The sequence below is a fragment of the Ceratotherium simum genome, chromosome 3, assembly GCF_057802395.1.
Source record: "Ceratotherium simum simum isolate JZ-2026a chromosome 3, ASM5780239v1, whole genome shotgun sequence".
Taxonomy (NCBI): domain Eukaryota; kingdom Metazoa; phylum Chordata; class Mammalia; order Perissodactyla; family Rhinocerotidae; genus Ceratotherium; species Ceratotherium simum.
Window position 1 is genome coordinate 59628674 of NC_141902.1, and position 15366 is coordinate 59644039.

Genomic DNA, 15366 nt, shown 5'->3' on the forward strand with positions numbered 1-15366 from the left:
TGTCATTTAAACCTAGGGCCTAAGCCCAGGTGCGGGACCTGACCTTTCATCTTTGGCTTCACCTGTAGACTTTCTAGAAGGATGAGCCAAATTGCAGTTCCCATGTGTTAGGGATTAGTCCTGGCTTCCCCGCTCTTGGGGGCAGAGATCTCTTGAGGGAGAAGAGCCGTACAATATTAACACTAGGTATCATTTTCATTCCTTGTGCCCCAGAAAGCCAGCAGGTACAGGGTGGCATTCCTCGCCAGCACAACGACAGGAGGCCTCTGGGGCAGGTAGATTGACTTTATTTCAGATTTTATAATCAATTTAACTCGTACTAATAGGTTGGATAATGACGTTCTATATTTCCGAAGACATTTAGTTGGCATCTATAAAAAACCCACAAGTGTTTGCTAAGCAGGTGCAACTGAAATCAAAAGATGAATTCATTATTACAATTGCTCCTCCTGGGCAGCAGCCCCAGGTCCTGTGGTCTGTTAACTTTTTGGGGGGTTGGGGGAGAGATGCGCAGTTCCTCTCTGGAAGAATTCCTGGCCATTTCAGATCTGCACTCTTTATCTTGCTAAGCCCTTTCTAATGGGACGGCAGGATTGGATACTCTACCTTTGAAGCCTTTGTCCATAATGTATGTGTTTTGACGTCTATCCATTCCACAAGCACCTGCATAAAAATAGTATAAGGAAAGAAAAATACGGGGGTGAGTGAGGCTTACTTAGACTGCATGTGCTGTTGTTTCATTTTTTTTCTTGCTTTTTTTTCTTTCTCCTCTACCCAGATAATATTCTTTTAGTGCTAGAAAATTATTCTGGGTTTAATTTACTCTAAATCATTTTGACCATACAGGAATTCTTAAAAGACTCATAAGCATTAATGGTGAGCTAAAGCACTCCCTGGCATATTCAGCACTCCACCTCTTTAACCTTCACTCTGAGGGGAATGTCTTCCAGGAGGTGATCAAAGGCAGTTCTGATGCCATCTGCAGTCATTGTAGCTGAAGTTCCAGGCTCCAAAAGTATAGGATAAGGAATGAATCAGAACCAGTTCTTAGCTTGGGGGAAGGGTGTGTAACATTCCAAATCCCAGTTCTATTGGATTTTGGACTGGGGTTGAAGACTGTTTCTCACCTCTCAGCTCTGGGTCTGCCTCTCCTCTCCTGGATCTGAAGCTCAACTGAGGGGACCCAGAGAGGAAAGTGGACAGGCGGCTGAGGTTCTTTACAGGATGGACAGTCCTCCCGATCTACAGTCAGCTCTCTTCGTTACCCATTCTTTGGGTGGACCATTTGCACATAATTGAGAGTTGTCTTTGAAAAGTATTGCCAGTGTTTTTCAATCCCAAGAATTTCTCTTCTCCCTTTTGGCTGTCATATTTCGTGCTAGGCTCCCACAGTGCACGGTCCTGAGCCCCAGCCATAGGCAGGACATAAAGCTTCAGGGACCAAGCTCAGGCTCTTTGCTGCTCGTGATCCCAGAAAAGAAATTGTCTGACATTTTTAGGTTGAGACAGTAATGACTCTGGCTCAGAGTCAGTGCCACTCTTTTTTTTTTCCAGCTTGTAACTGAGGACAGAATACCAGGCAAGGCATGCAGCAGTGCGTACTAAAATACAGTTTTGCTCCACTTAACCCTCCCCAGTTTCTGACACTGAAGACCAACCATTGCCGTTTAGATACCTCCCCATACCTTCTCCACATCAAGTTCCCAAGCTGAATTTGCAGGAGTCTACTCCTGTCTGCCTACCTTCCCCACATTACTCAGTGATAGGGCAGAACCAGGTCCAAGTGTTTCTCAAGTTTGCTATTCTTCTATAGGTACCTGTGCCCTTCAGAAACATGACCGCAACAATCTGTATCCCTGGCATCAGTTCAGCACTTGATACCAGACAAGGGCTTCCTTGGCCCTCCCTGAGGGAGGGAGCCTAGGCTGCTTTTTCCCTTTTTATATAACAGAAAACAGAGGCCCAAAGAGAGGCAGTGACTTGTCTGAGACCACACCAGCAGGTGAGAAGTTGAGTTGCAGCTAGTGCCCAGATCTCCCCAGGTATTCTCTCCCATTGGCCACCAGCCTGCCTGAGTGTAAGCAAACAATGACGGCATGTGGTGGCTCTGGCTACACTGGTTGAAGAGTGAGAACTCAAAGCAGGGAGAACTCTGAACTGAGCCCAGAGGATGCTCCCATGTGGAAAGAGATACAGGGTGGTGGTGGTGTGTGTGGGCGGGTTGTATTTGGTGGGGTTATTGAATGCCCTAGACACTGCCCAGGGGACCCATAGCCAAGAGCACGGCCTCCTGGGTACAGGTCCAGGGTCTCTGCAGCCCATGCCTGCTCAGCCAGTAGATGAATTCAGAACTTTCGCTCTTCTTAGTGCTGCTGGACCCAAGGACCTGCAGGGGTTGCTAGAGCTACATTTCCCTTGAGCTCTAGAAACCAGCTAGAGGCTGAGCTCAGGCCCAGGTTGTCCAGTGTGCTAAGGTCCTGCCCTAGAGGGGCCACTTTGTAGGGAGGCCACATTCTCTGTTCATTCATTGCCCTCACTCTTATGGTATCTACTTCTGTAACTCCTACCCATATCTTCCCATAGCAGGACTGACTTTGCAAGTCTCCTTTTTGCATCTTTCCCAAGCTACCAGGTTTGAGTCTAATACATAAGCATAGAGGATATTGCAGACACATCCTGCCCCAACCTCTCCAGAGCCCTGCTCAACAACCCTACCCTATGATCTGGGAGAGCTTGGCTTGGGCCATTGGTGGGTCTGGGGGACATTGGGCTTTTAGGCCAGAGAGCCAACTCTCTGTCATCCCCACCCATAGGGCCCCAAGAACCCCAAAGGTGTCACCATCCCCAGGTCATTTCTCAATGGTTTTGGGCTGTATTCTGTGGACTGCAGGAAGTGCAATTATCTTGTGTCCTCTTCACCTAATACCAGTCACAGTTTGTTCACATCCACTGACCATGATGGGAGCAGAAGGGTAGTGATAGGGGAATCCAGACGGGTTTCCTTCTTTAGATAAGGGGTTGGGCTTGTAGACTAATCATGCTGGGAGGGAGGGGGCTCAACAGGGAGAGTTCAGAGATCAGTGGGGGTGGGTCAGGGGGCAGGAATGGGGGGTAGGGCAGGTGCTGGGTCTGAGAGCCTCAGGGGCCCAGGGAGTAGAGGGTAGGGCTGGGAGTCTAACCTGGTGAGTGCAGCTCAGCGGGGCGGCTGAGGTGTCTAAGTTCAATGTAGAAGTCCTCTGGCGGGTATCTGGCCTCCAGGGCACTGATCTGGAAATGGGAGTCTAGTGAGAGGAATGACAGGGAGGAGCCATTATTCCCAGGGCCCTGGTATGGCAGGTGAGGGGGGCATGAGGGTCAGGGTGGGGCAGGCTGGAAGGAATTAGGGCCTCTATATGTAGCATCCAAAGGGGCTGGGGCCAGCAGGGCCAGGGGGATTTGCTAGAGCCGAGGCCACCTGCCTGCTTCCCCTCATTCCCCACCCCCACCATCCATAGGAATTGGTGCCCACCAGGCAGTGGGGCAGAGGAAAGAAAATCTTGAAAGGGCCCTCTTGGTAGGGCCTGGGTCGCGCAGGGGTCCCTTATCCCAGATGGTGAGTGCATCTTTTGCCTCCATCTGCAATCCCCACATCGGCCCTTAGCTGTCTCCCTTGTGGTCCCTGGGTCATACCCATCCTCTCCCTGTCCTCTAATATAGGAATAAAGGGGGTCCTGGGCCTCATTTGCTTATGAGAACTGCAACGGGGACTTGGGCTTCCTCCCCCCACCCCTCCTCCCTGAGGGAAACCATGCTTGGGTTTCATCTACTAACCCTTTCCCTTGGAGGTGGGATGGGGCCCCTCTCAATGTGGGAGGAGAACAGGGTGGGACATGATGGCAGGGGACCAGACTCAAACCACTACTGACCTAACACGTTCACAAAGCTGTAGGGGGTCCAGCCTGCTGTGTCTCTGTCAAGGGACTTGTTACTGAGCTGTTTGGAGAGTAGGAGACCCAGTTAATACCTAGTGCCCCCGAGGTGCCTCTGCCCAGCCTTTGCTTTGCCTCATTCACCCACCCCTGTGATGATCCTGACCCACCTAGATCCTTGAGGGAAAAGGAGAGCTAGGTGTTCCAGGACAGGCCACCATGGTGTGGCTGAGGCCAGTGGGAGCAGAGCATACCCCCATCTAAGCTGTCTGGCTGAAGTTGTAGGGTTCCCAGGCCCTTGGGGCAGGGGCAGAGCCTCCCGAAAGCCAAGAACTGGCCTGAGCCAAGATAGCGCTGACAGGGAAAGATGTCAGCTGGGTAAGGCTAAGCTGCTGGAGAAGGGGCTCTGGTAGCATCTCAGCTGCAACATGAGGCCATCTCCAGCACAGAGGGACGTGCTGAAGCTGCCTGCAACATCACTGTCACCTCTGCCACTTGGCCTGAGCTGAGTGTGAGAGTCTTACTTTTGTGTGACGAAAGGAAAGCTCCAGGATAGGGTGTGCTTATCTTGCCTCCTGCATTCTCATAGCCTTCATAGGAGGCAAGGATGGGTGTCCTCATTTCACAGATGGGGACCTGAGTCCTGCCTGTGGGCCCTACTCATCGTCACACAAGGAGTCGTGGCAGAGCTGGGTCTTCAACTCATGTCTCAGCTCTCAGACCCATGTCCCTTCCATGTCATCACAGCTGCCTGCCTCTGCTACACATGTCCTGTCTGCCAGACTGAGGGGTCCTTGACCACACAGAGCCACTTTGGGCCCCTGGGGTGAGGTGAGCCAGAGAGTCACCAAGTGGGCTACTCTGCAGTAACTCTGGCCCCTTAATAAAAGAGGGTGGCTGGCACTTTCCTTTTAGAGTGAGACCAAGAATGACATGGCCACAGGGTGCCTTTGCCTCTCCTCCCTCAGAGGCATCCTTTGCCTCTAACCTGCTGCAGCCTTGATAATGTGGTTCTAGTTAATCAAGGGCCTCCTACTGGGAAGATCCCTTCCCTCCGCTTCCAGCTCCTCAGACAAGCCTAAAGCTGAAGATGGGAATGAGGGTCTGAGCTGAGGAGATATACGGGAAGAGTGGCCAAAGCTGCAGTGGGGGCTGTATACAGGGCTGATGGCCACATACTTTGCATATGGGCCTCAAGGGATCCTGCATGCAGCACTCCCATTTCACAGGAAATCTGAGGCTTGAAAGCTCCTCAAGTGAGTGGCGGGGGAGGGGTGGTGGTAGTGGTGTATGTTTCATATGTATGAAACAACAGTGGTTGCCCTTGGGGCGGGCTGTACAGTGTGCTATTGTCGTTAGAAGGTTCAGGCTGCATTGCCACCAGGTCTGTGGGCTGGTGGACATTGTCCGTGGGGCAGACAGGGAGAAAGGATTTCCAGAGCTCTAGGGCAGAAGCCTGGAGGATGAAAAGTGTGCTCCTGTCCACGTTCCTGGCTCAGGATGGATGTTACAGGAAGCCAGGAGTCCTGGGATTGCCCCCCTAATGGTCTTGCTTTTCTGTGTTTGCTTGTGTGTGCACATACTTAGGTGGGTGTCAGGAGGTGTGCAGCACGAGCCTGTCAGACCTTGTCCTTGAGGCTGTTGTGCATTTCTGAACCTCGCACTCTGCCCAGTATGGGTCCTGGCACACTACACACGTGTTCTGAGACACCCTTGCCCAAGGGCCTGTAAGAGGACGTCTTGCCCTCAGCCAGGGTTATGCTGTGAGGGAAGGCTCACAGGACTCACCGTCAACAAGAACACTGGCTATGGCTGATATTTGGGTTCCGTGTGCGTTGTGTTGGTTCTGATTGTAACAGATAGTTGTGAGTATGTATTGATGATGTGATATGTCCAGATACAAGGACATCAGGTGGTTACCTAAGTAATAGTGGTTACTCTATAATGTGCTGGTTGCACACGTGGTGTTGGCAACATACTGCAGTGATTGGTGGTAGGTGGTGTAGTGTTTTGATTACATGTGTTAACAACATGTGGCCAAAGTGGTTACATGGTGTGTGTGATTTTGTGTGACAAGGCTACACGTGATTATGTGATGATCATATGACTTGGTACCAGTTGGTTACACACAGGGTGTGAGGGTATATGTTATACTGAGTGATGCTGGAGTCGGTTACACGGTACTTGTTTGCTCCATGTAATCTGCTGGCTCCCTGTTATCTGCTTCACAGAGTGTTTATGTGTCCCATGGATCACAGGGCTGCATTTAATGTATTGGCAGTTGGTTCCACATGCACCTCCAGGTGTGGGGGTACAGTTCTTCCTGGGCAGAGCTGAGGGCTGAATGGGAGGACAGTGGATGGGGGCTGGGGAGTCAGGGGCCCGGTACCTTGGTGGGGCTGTTCCTGTCCAGAGTGCAGGCCTGGCTGGTGGCAGGCCCCCCGCACGCCAGTGCGTGGTAGCTGGAATTGGAAAAGCACTGGGCATGGCTGCTACTTTGAGACAAATCTGGGAAGAGAACAAGGTGCCACATACCATCAAACTCCTGCCCCTGGCATGAGACTCCCCAATACTAACGCTTGGGCTGGGCAGCCTTGAGAGTGCTCTGCAAAGCAAGACAGCCAAGTCCCCCATCCCCCAAGCTTCCTGGCATCCACTGCCCCCACAGAAATCGGTAGAGCCTTATTTGCCCTTCCCTCACGGAGGCCCTCCCACAGGATGCAGGTTAGGCTTGCCAGTGTGGAGGGTGGCATGAGCAGCTGGAGCATGGGTCAGGAGTGTTGGCTTTGACAGCCTCAGATTTCCCTGTGCTGACTCTTCTCTGCCTCTCCTCAGGGTCAGATCCCAGTAGTGAGGCTAATAAAGAGAATCCCACTCCTCTTGGCCCCAGTCCTGCCCTCCTGTGGATTCTACAAAGCTGGGGAATTCCAGTGGAATGACATGGGAACCTTGTCAACCTGACCTGGCCAACCTTGCTCATTATAGTCATAGTAGAAAAACCCCAAATATTCTCTGTGGACTTGGGATTTCATCAGAAGATATCTGCTTTGGCTGAAACCCAGGGGGGCATGCAAGCCAGGAATTCTGAAGGCAGGGTCTGCACCTGGGCTACCTCTGTCTAACGTGCAGTGCTGAGCATGGAGCTGGGCACATGGTAGGCAACACTTAGCAGGAATGGACTGACCCGATCTTGGTTTTCTAAGTACAAGGCGCAGGAGGCTGCAGGTCAGCCATGAGCTATGGAGCCAGCTGGAGAGCGCTGTCATCCTGGTGCTCACTCAGACCTAGCCTCTTGTGGCCCAGGGCTATGGGCAATTTCAGAGCATTTTGGCCTCTTGTGTTTAAATATGAAGCAAAAAGCCTTTCTTCTTTCTTTTTTTTTTTTTTAATTTTATTTATTTTTTCCCCCAAAGCCCCAGTAGATAGTTGTATGTCATAGTTGCACATCCTTCCAGTTGCTGTATGTGGGACGCGGCCTCAGCATGGCCGGAGAAGCGGCGCGTCGGTGTGCGCCCGGGATCCGAACCTGGGCCGCCAGCAGCGGAGCGCGTGCACCCAACCGCTAAGCCATGGGGCCGGCCCGCCTTTCTTATTTCTAAGGCAGCAGTCCAGGGTTCAAGGGAAAGGAAGGATCCAGCCCAATAGCCCTACCCCCACTGACTCAGACTTCCAGATAGAATGCCATAGGAGTTGTTACCACATTTGTGACAGACTGGATTCTGGCAGGCCGGGCCAGAGGGCCATTGCCCAAACTTTCAGACTCCCCCAAGTCAGGCATCATCCCCTTCCACTGTACTTATAGGGCCCTTCTTATCTGGGAACTGGGAGGGAGGGTTGCTCTGAGGCCTTCCTAAAGGAAGCAATAATGGAACAGGGCCTGGACACTGGGCTTCAAGGCCAGTTTCCTGAGGTGCCACAGGCATCATGCTGGGGAGAGGTTTCCCTAGAGTTTAGGACAGTTACTGCTTAGTGTGGGTGCTCCTGTGGCTAATGCCTGGTGAGAAGGATGGGAAGCTCTGAGGAAATGGAAGGAGGCTCCTAATCATAGGAGCCCAGGAAATGACACCCCCGTGGAACCCCATCAACTTTTCCCAAGTAGGCTCCTGCTCCCCATCCTCATTGTCTTTTTAGGGAAGTCTGAGCATCCAGCCCCAGCTGCCAACTCTGCAGTTATGACCCCCCCACCTTCAACAATAAACCTCGGTGTCCCCTGTGGCTCTTCCTGTGTTGTGCGGGTGTGGAAGGGAAGGAGGGGGAATGCTGAGGGCATAGGCCTTACCTGAGAGGGAGTAGTCAGTGCTGGTCATCCTCATGGCAGGTGTGTAGGAGACTTGGGCAGCCAGGTCACGGCCCTTCTCTTTCTGCCGCCTCCGGCGCCAGGCGAACAGGCCCAGCAGCACCACAATGAGGAACAACAGGAGGACGATGCCTGTGACAGCACCCACCGAGTGCCGCTCTGCACCCAGCGCTGGGCTGATCTTGGTGTAGGGATTCAGCTCCTCCATCATGAGGGCAGCTGCGGGTGGAGAGAGGGCCTGAGCCTAAGGCAGGCCTGCTTGCTCTTCAGATCTCCTCGGCCCAGGGCCTAGACTCCTCTAATGTTAGGAGACCTGGATTCTGGTCTTGGCCCTATTCTTCAATCCCTGTGTGATCCCAACCCTCACTGTGCTTGTTAATTCAACTGCCTAAAGGGGATTGAGTCCCGGGGTCATGACAAGGAACAAATGTGATCGTGGATGGGAAACAAAATAATAATGAATGTTTATTGAGTATTTTACTCTGTTCTAAAACTGAGTTACAGATATTAACTCATTTGATCTTCCCAGCAGCCCTATGAAATAGGAACTATTTAATTATTTCCCTTTCACAGATGAAGAAACTGAGTCACCAAAAGGTTAGGTAACTTGCCCAAGATCACACAACCAGTAATTGGTAGAGTCAGGTTTCTCAGAAGTCTGGAAAAATTGGACTCCCCCTCTCTCTCCTACCAGCTGTATAAGTCAGAGTCCTCAGTTTGTTCATTTGTAACATGCAGACAGTAATCCCACCCTCCCCAGAGGACTTTGAGCACTGTGCCAGTGTGCCCCAAATTACTGCCCACAAAACCCCTCTTGATGATATATGTGTGGGCTAACCCCCTCCATGCTGATGCTCGGCCCAGGGTGACATCATGCTGGCCCGGCAGCTGCTAGGCCCCTCCTTGGCTGTCAGCAGCGGGCTGAACAGAGCCAGCCAACATCACCAGGGAGGTAAATGTGCTGCATTATCTTTCTCAATGACATGTCGTCAGGATGCAATGGAAATGTTTTTTGGCCCCTTTTCTGTCATGTGGATAATTGAGAGCCCACTGTCATGTGGATAAATGAGAGTCCATTCTCATCCTCCATCTCCTAGAACCACCAACAGTATAATAATACCTTACACATGTTTGCAGCACTTTACAAAGGGTTTTTATGTATACAAAACCATTTATTGAGTGCTCACTTATGTGCCAAGCACTGTGCTGACCCATTTACTCACAGTATCTCAACTTGGTCCTTACAACTGCACTATGGGGTGTCGTCTGACGGTAGAGCTGGGGCCAAGGTTGAGCCCCTTTGGGGTCCTTGGCCCTCAGCACAACCTTGTGTTGTGGCGGAAAACAAGGATTAATCTACTCTTTCTACTTTGCATGTGGATTAACAGGCCCAGCAAAAGGAAATGACCTGCCCAAGGATGCCTAGCAGGTAATGGCAGAACCAGAATTTGGCTGATCTTCCATCTGGTGGCCTGTCCACAGCACTAGCTTGTGCTTACCCTTGCTTGGCTCACAGGAAACTTGCCAAGGATGAGCAAGGAGAAGCCGTGACTGAGAGGCTGCCTGCTCCATCTGCTTCTCCAGCGCCTGGAGCCTCTATCTCTGTAGCCCACCCCACTTCCACTCTGCCCCCAAACGTGAATAAAGGAAAGTCACAAAGTGTCCTTATAAAATCCAGTTGTTCCTGTTGGAATCTCCCTAGAGCCCACCTCCACGGGGCCCTTTCTACAGCCCCCTGCCAGGGGACTCTGCCACCTGTGTATTACCTTGGTCACATCTGATTCCTTTGAATCCAGAGCTGCAATAACAGGTGCCAGTGACGTGGTCACAGGTGGCATTGTTCATGCACTCACATAGCTGCTGACACCCATAGCCAAAGGTTCCTGGGGCACATCCTGTGCAGCATGAAGAGTTGGGGTAGACAGTGAGATGTACCCACTCTCCACCCCTCCCACCCAATATGTGACAGCTGTGATAGCCAGTTCTGCCTCCCTAGGTGAAACCTATTTCCCTGTAGCTCCTGATGCGCTTTGGTTTGATACTTGGGGTAGAGAGAGCACCTACAGCCCTGAGTCGGGGGACACCCACCCGTACTTCCTCATTACTTGACACATATTTACACAGCATCCTCCATGTGCCAGGCCCTGAGATGGGTGCCACAAGGGCTTCAAAGAAGAATCAAATGAGATCTGCCTCCCTCAGGCCTCTGCTCTACCTCAACATCCCCCATTGCCACCCCAACTGGAGGAAGAAACTTCAAACACCAATGTGTTTGAAGGCATGACCTTCAGCCTTTGTCCTTGGGAGTTGCTCCAAAAGTCAAGGGAGCAGGGGGTGCAGAGCCCTGAATGGGTGGACCTTGAAGAGGGAGACTTCCCTTGCTGGAGGCTGAGGCCTGGCACTGACACCCAGGGTCGGGGTCAGGACAGCTTACTCTGCTCGCAGTGTCGCCCGGTGAAGCCTGTGCGGCAGGTGCACTTGCCACTGATGTGGTCACAGCTGGCGCCATTCTGACACTGGCACACGCGCCCACAGTCCTTCCCGTAAAACGCTGCTGGGCAGCCTGGAGAAACAGGGTGGGGGCAACTGCAGAAGAGCAGCTGGCACCAAACCTGTCTTCTGCTGCCTTTTTCTGAGCATGGGGTGAGGACTCGTGAGACTCTGCAGCCGAGCCATCTCCACACTCGGAACCCTCATGCTGAAGGGGTGGGAGTGGGGAGTCCTTTGGACAAAGGTGCCTTGGAACCAAAGGCCAGGCTGGGGTCTCCTTACTGTGCAGCCATGGGTCACTCCTCCCCACTCTGGGCCCCACTGTCTAAGGAGGGTCCGGTCTTGATGATTGCTGGGGTACCCTATAGCCCTGACCTTCCAGGAATTTGGGCCTATCAACCCCCTAAATCCAGCTAGGCCCCCCAATCCTAGAGCAGGGAGCTTCTGGCCCTGGGGTCCGCCTCTTCCCTCCCTCTGTTGAGGCTAGACGATGCCCATGGCCGCCAGCAGGCCGCAGCATGGGATTCCGAATAGCTGCGAGGCTGGGAGGTGGGGCTTACGCTGCGTGCAGAAGAGTCCAGTCCAGCCAGGGGTGCAGTGGCAGGCCCCATCCTCAGCGCTGCAGCTCGCCCCATTGTGGCAGCTGCATGTGTGGAAGCAGGCGGGGCCCCAGAACCCAGATGGGCAAGCTGGAGGTGGATGGGATGCAGGGGGTGAGGGCAAGGCAGAGAGGGGCAGATAGACAGGGAGGGAGAGGAAGGGGGAGTGCACATTAGACCCAAGATGCCAGGTTGCACCCCGGTGGCATTTCCTGGCCTTCAGGGGGCTTAATACACTGTTCCCAGATTTCCTCCACTCACTTCTTGGCTCAGTCACCCAGGATTCCCATTAAGCTCCGATTCTCTGCTCATTCCCAGCTCTGAAAGCTCCTGAACCTTCCCTCTTGGGACTGTGATTTGGAGAGTGTGGGTATGTGTGATAAACTGTAAACATTGCAGTTTATGGGGTGAATACTGTGTGTGCTAACTTCCCCATGAGGATGGGGACTTTCCCAGGGTAGGGGCTCTCCTCTTTCAGCCGGTGAGCTCCCTGAGGATGGCATCTGTGTCTCCTCCATCAGAATGGAAATTCCCTCAGGCCAGGTCATCTAACTGGGACCTCCCTAGGGGTACTGGCTGGGCCTCACCCATCAGCCAAGGAGCTCCACGGGGCAGAGGATGGGTCTCTGCCCTTAGATTAGGGGGCCCCTGTTACCTCTGCATCAGGTTGGGTGCACCTTACATGAACAGCCCTTACAATGCCCTGTCTAGGCTATGATGCCCAGGACATCATTCACATGGGCCACCCAGAGGACGCCCTCATGCCTTTGAGGTGACTGCTCTGGCCTCACCTCACTTCCCCACTCCCAAACTCCAGCACGTCAGTCCCTGCCCCCTCTTCCTCCCCATCTAAACTTAGGGGCTACTCCTTACTCAGGTGCTAATGGAGTATTAATTCTCAGTATTAAGGTACTATCAACAAAGTCAATACCTTTAATACCAGCAGTTAATAATACCAGTGATCAATCCTAATTCATCATGTTAGCTATATAGCTAAATGGGACTCAGGTGGACATGTCTAACTGCAGAAGGAGATTTCAGCCGTGGGAGGTGGGGGTGCCAGAGGCAGTTAGGCAAGAAGGGCCTAACCCTGGATGGGGGGCATTCCCAAGGGGCAGCAGCTTACCCTGTGAGCAGTCCTTGCCAATCCATCCGGGCAAACACTGGCAGGAGCCATCGATGGGGCTGCAGGTCCCATTGTTGGCACAGGAGCAGATCTGGGCACAGTCCTGCCCAAAGTGTCCTCCAGCACATACTGTGGGCAGACGACAGCCTGGCACCTGCCCTCCCACCTGTATTCCTTGGACCACCACCCATAGCTGCACCCCTATAGGTTCCCAGGCCACAGCCATGACCACCCTAGGGTCACGGATCTGGGTGGGAACTGCCCACCTCGGCACCCCCATCACCCTTCTCCATTTGCACATAAATGAGTTCCCTTCTTGTGTCCACAACTGCATTTTTTGGGAGCCTCTATTAATGGTCCCCTTTGATAAAGGAAGAGACTGAGGCTCAGAGGGGTAGAATCACTTGACTTAGGTCTCACAGACAGAAGTGGTAAAGCTGGGAATCCCACCTCTGCACTCTCAGTCCAGTGCTCCCTGAACTGCTCTGCAGCCTTCTGCCTTCCATTACCACATTTTTTGCCAGCATCACTGATCCCACAGCCACGAGGGCAGTGCATGTTTATAGCTGGAAGGAGAGGGACAAATGCAGGGTAGCAGGTCTGTCTACAGAGAAACTGTTGGAGGACTGGCTCTGAATTTCTATCCTTGTCCACCTATTTTCTCTGTCTCTCCAAATCTGACCTGTTCCTCAAGACTCAGTTGTCAGCCCCTCCTCAGGAGAGCCCTCCTGGGTCCACAAGGTGCTCTCTTCCACTGAGCTCCCATGGCATTTCCACTCTGAGTCACTTGTAGGATTTTGGTCCTAGTCCTTCCTAAAGGAGTCACTCCTTGGTCCCTGGAGGAGGGTCTGGTTTCCTTGGCCAGGCTGCAAGCTCCTTTAGGACTAAGTCTGAGTGTTAATTGACTACCTACCTCTCATTCCCCCTTGCAATTCATCCTCCACCTGCTTCCTACAGCTTGAGCACTCTAAAGCACAGCTGTCTTCATGGCACTCCTGTGCCCTGCTCAAACATTCTCACGTGACTGCCCACTGCCCCAGAATAAAATCTGGATCCTAGAGATCAGCACTTAACCTACCTCACCCAGACACATGAGTCACTGGACCACACACCACTTTCCGAATACACTACATGTCTTTCTTCCTCTGTGCCTTCACTCCAGTTGTTCCTTCCCCAAATTTCCCTGACCCTTATGTCCAGCTGTGGAAATCCCACCCTGCCTACAAGACTCATTTGCCACCTCCCCCATGATCCCTCATGTAGTAGACTGCTACTCCTTCAATATCAAGTCTCTTCTTCCTTAGAAGTAGAATCTCGAGTTTTAGTTGGGCTTATGGCCACCTGGAATAAAGACTTCATTTCTTGGGCTCCTGCACAGCTGGGTATGGCCATGTGACTACATTCTGGCCAGTGGTAAGTGGAAACGCATGGCTCTATTTGCCCATTCCTTCTTGTTGAAGGATAATGTAGATTATGGATAAGAACTGTGGACAAAATGGCTGGAGCTCAAGCAGCTATCTTTCATCAGAGGTGGAAGCTATATGCTGAAGATGGCAGAATAACAAGATAGAAGGAGCCTGGGTCCCTGACATCTTTGTAAGCTACCCTACCATTCCCCAATGGCCTACTTCTGAATCTTCTCTTTTCTTTCTTCTTTTTTTCTTTAATGTGTGAGGGAAATAATGCTTGTCATTTTCAAGCCAGTTATTTTGGTTTTTATGTCACTCATAGCTGAACTTAGTCCTAACTGATTCACCCCTCTTCTCTGTCCTGGGGGGCTGTGTCCCTGTTTGAGCTTCTAGAACCCTTCCCTGGTCTACTGTTACTATGACTTGTGAGTCTGTTTCAGGACAGGCCTGAGTCCCACCCATGTCTTTGTCCCCCACAATGCCTGGAAAAACCACAGGTACTTAAGGCATGGGGGCTAAATGTGTGGAAATAAACTGGCCGCCCCTTTCCTCCCACTTGACTCCCAAGTTCTGCTGGAAAGACTGAACTCAGAATTTTCCCTCTAGACTGCAGGCTTTGCGAGGGCAGGGAAATTGGCTCTCTTGTTCTTTGTTGTGTCCGAGTGCCCAGCACAGTGCGTGGCATATAGCAAACACTCAGGAAATGTTCCAAAATGGCCAAAATAGGCCGCAGGAACAGTGACCTTCCAGTGGGTTCTGCTGGGATCGGTGACTACTGTCCCTTTGAGCTCCTCTCTGTTCCACATGCTCCCTTCAAAGCCCAGTTCTTGCCAGCCCTACCTCCTCGAAGAAGGCTTCTTTGCATTCCAGTTATGGGGGAAGAATTCCTTGAATCCCTGAGGCCCTCAGTTGGCTGAGCCACATGCAGCATCATGGGAAAATGTTGATTCTTGAAGAGAAGCAACTTCCCCAGGGCCCAGGTCTCTCAAACCTTGGGCTGGGACCCTCTCCTTTATGCCACACTGCCTCATATTGCCAGCCCTTCCCCAACCAGATTGTGGGCACCTGGTGCCTAGGATCTGTGTCTACTCTGTGCCTCTCCTGGAAATGATTAGTGGTTTGGGCAATAAGGAAGGCAGCGTGGTGTACCAGGATCTCCACTCCAAAGCCTTGGGATTGGGCCCTAGTTTTATATATGTATTCAACAAACACATCTATGGCACTTATATGCACCAGACACTGTTCAAATATTAGTTCAATTAACCTTGTAATACTCTCAAAATTATATATTTTCATTATTACTCCCTATTATTAACTCTACTTTACAAATGAGGAAACTGAGGGACTGAGAGATTACGTAACTTGCCCAAGGTCACACAGCTAGGAAGTTCTGCCACTTACTGGCTAAGTGCCTTTCAGCAAACCACATCACCCCCCTCAATCTCTGTTTCCTCATCTTTGAAATGGGGATGATAACCTTCACCCACTGGCCCCAGGCTGTGGTAGACAGCTATGAGCAGGCTGGCTGATTTGGGGC

At 51.9% G+C, this 15366-nt stretch overlaps 1 protein-coding gene across 18 annotated transcripts in view; it reads right to left on the reverse strand.

Annotated features, from left to right (window-relative positions):
• The window catches only part of MEGF11 (multiple EGF like domains 11), a 336243-nt gene that overhangs the window by 7096 nt on the left and 313781 nt on the right, over positions 1–15366 (reverse strand). For 5 of the 18 annotated variants that reach the window (XM_087428555.1, XM_087428553.1, XM_087428551.1 and 2 more), the window contains 9 exons: positions 12421–12549; positions 11256–11384; positions 10640–10768; positions 9972–10100; positions 8188–8424; positions 6298–6416; positions 3906–3972; positions 3180–3281; positions 607–663 (listed from right to left, as the gene is read on the reverse strand). In XM_087428555.1, the coding sequence (XP_087284681.1) occupies positions 607–663; positions 3180–3281; positions 3906–3972; positions 6298–6416; positions 8188–8424; positions 9972–10100; positions 10640–10768; positions 11256–11384; positions 12421–12549 (1098 nt within the window). Of the gene's footprint in view, positions 1–114; positions 664–3179; positions 3282–3905; positions 3973–6297; positions 6417–8187; positions 8425–9971; positions 10101–10639; positions 10769–11255; positions 11385–12420; positions 12550–15366 lie in introns of those variants that run through there. The other 13 variants (XM_087428559.1, XM_087428557.1, XM_014780843.2 and 10 more) reach the window with 11 other exon arrangements.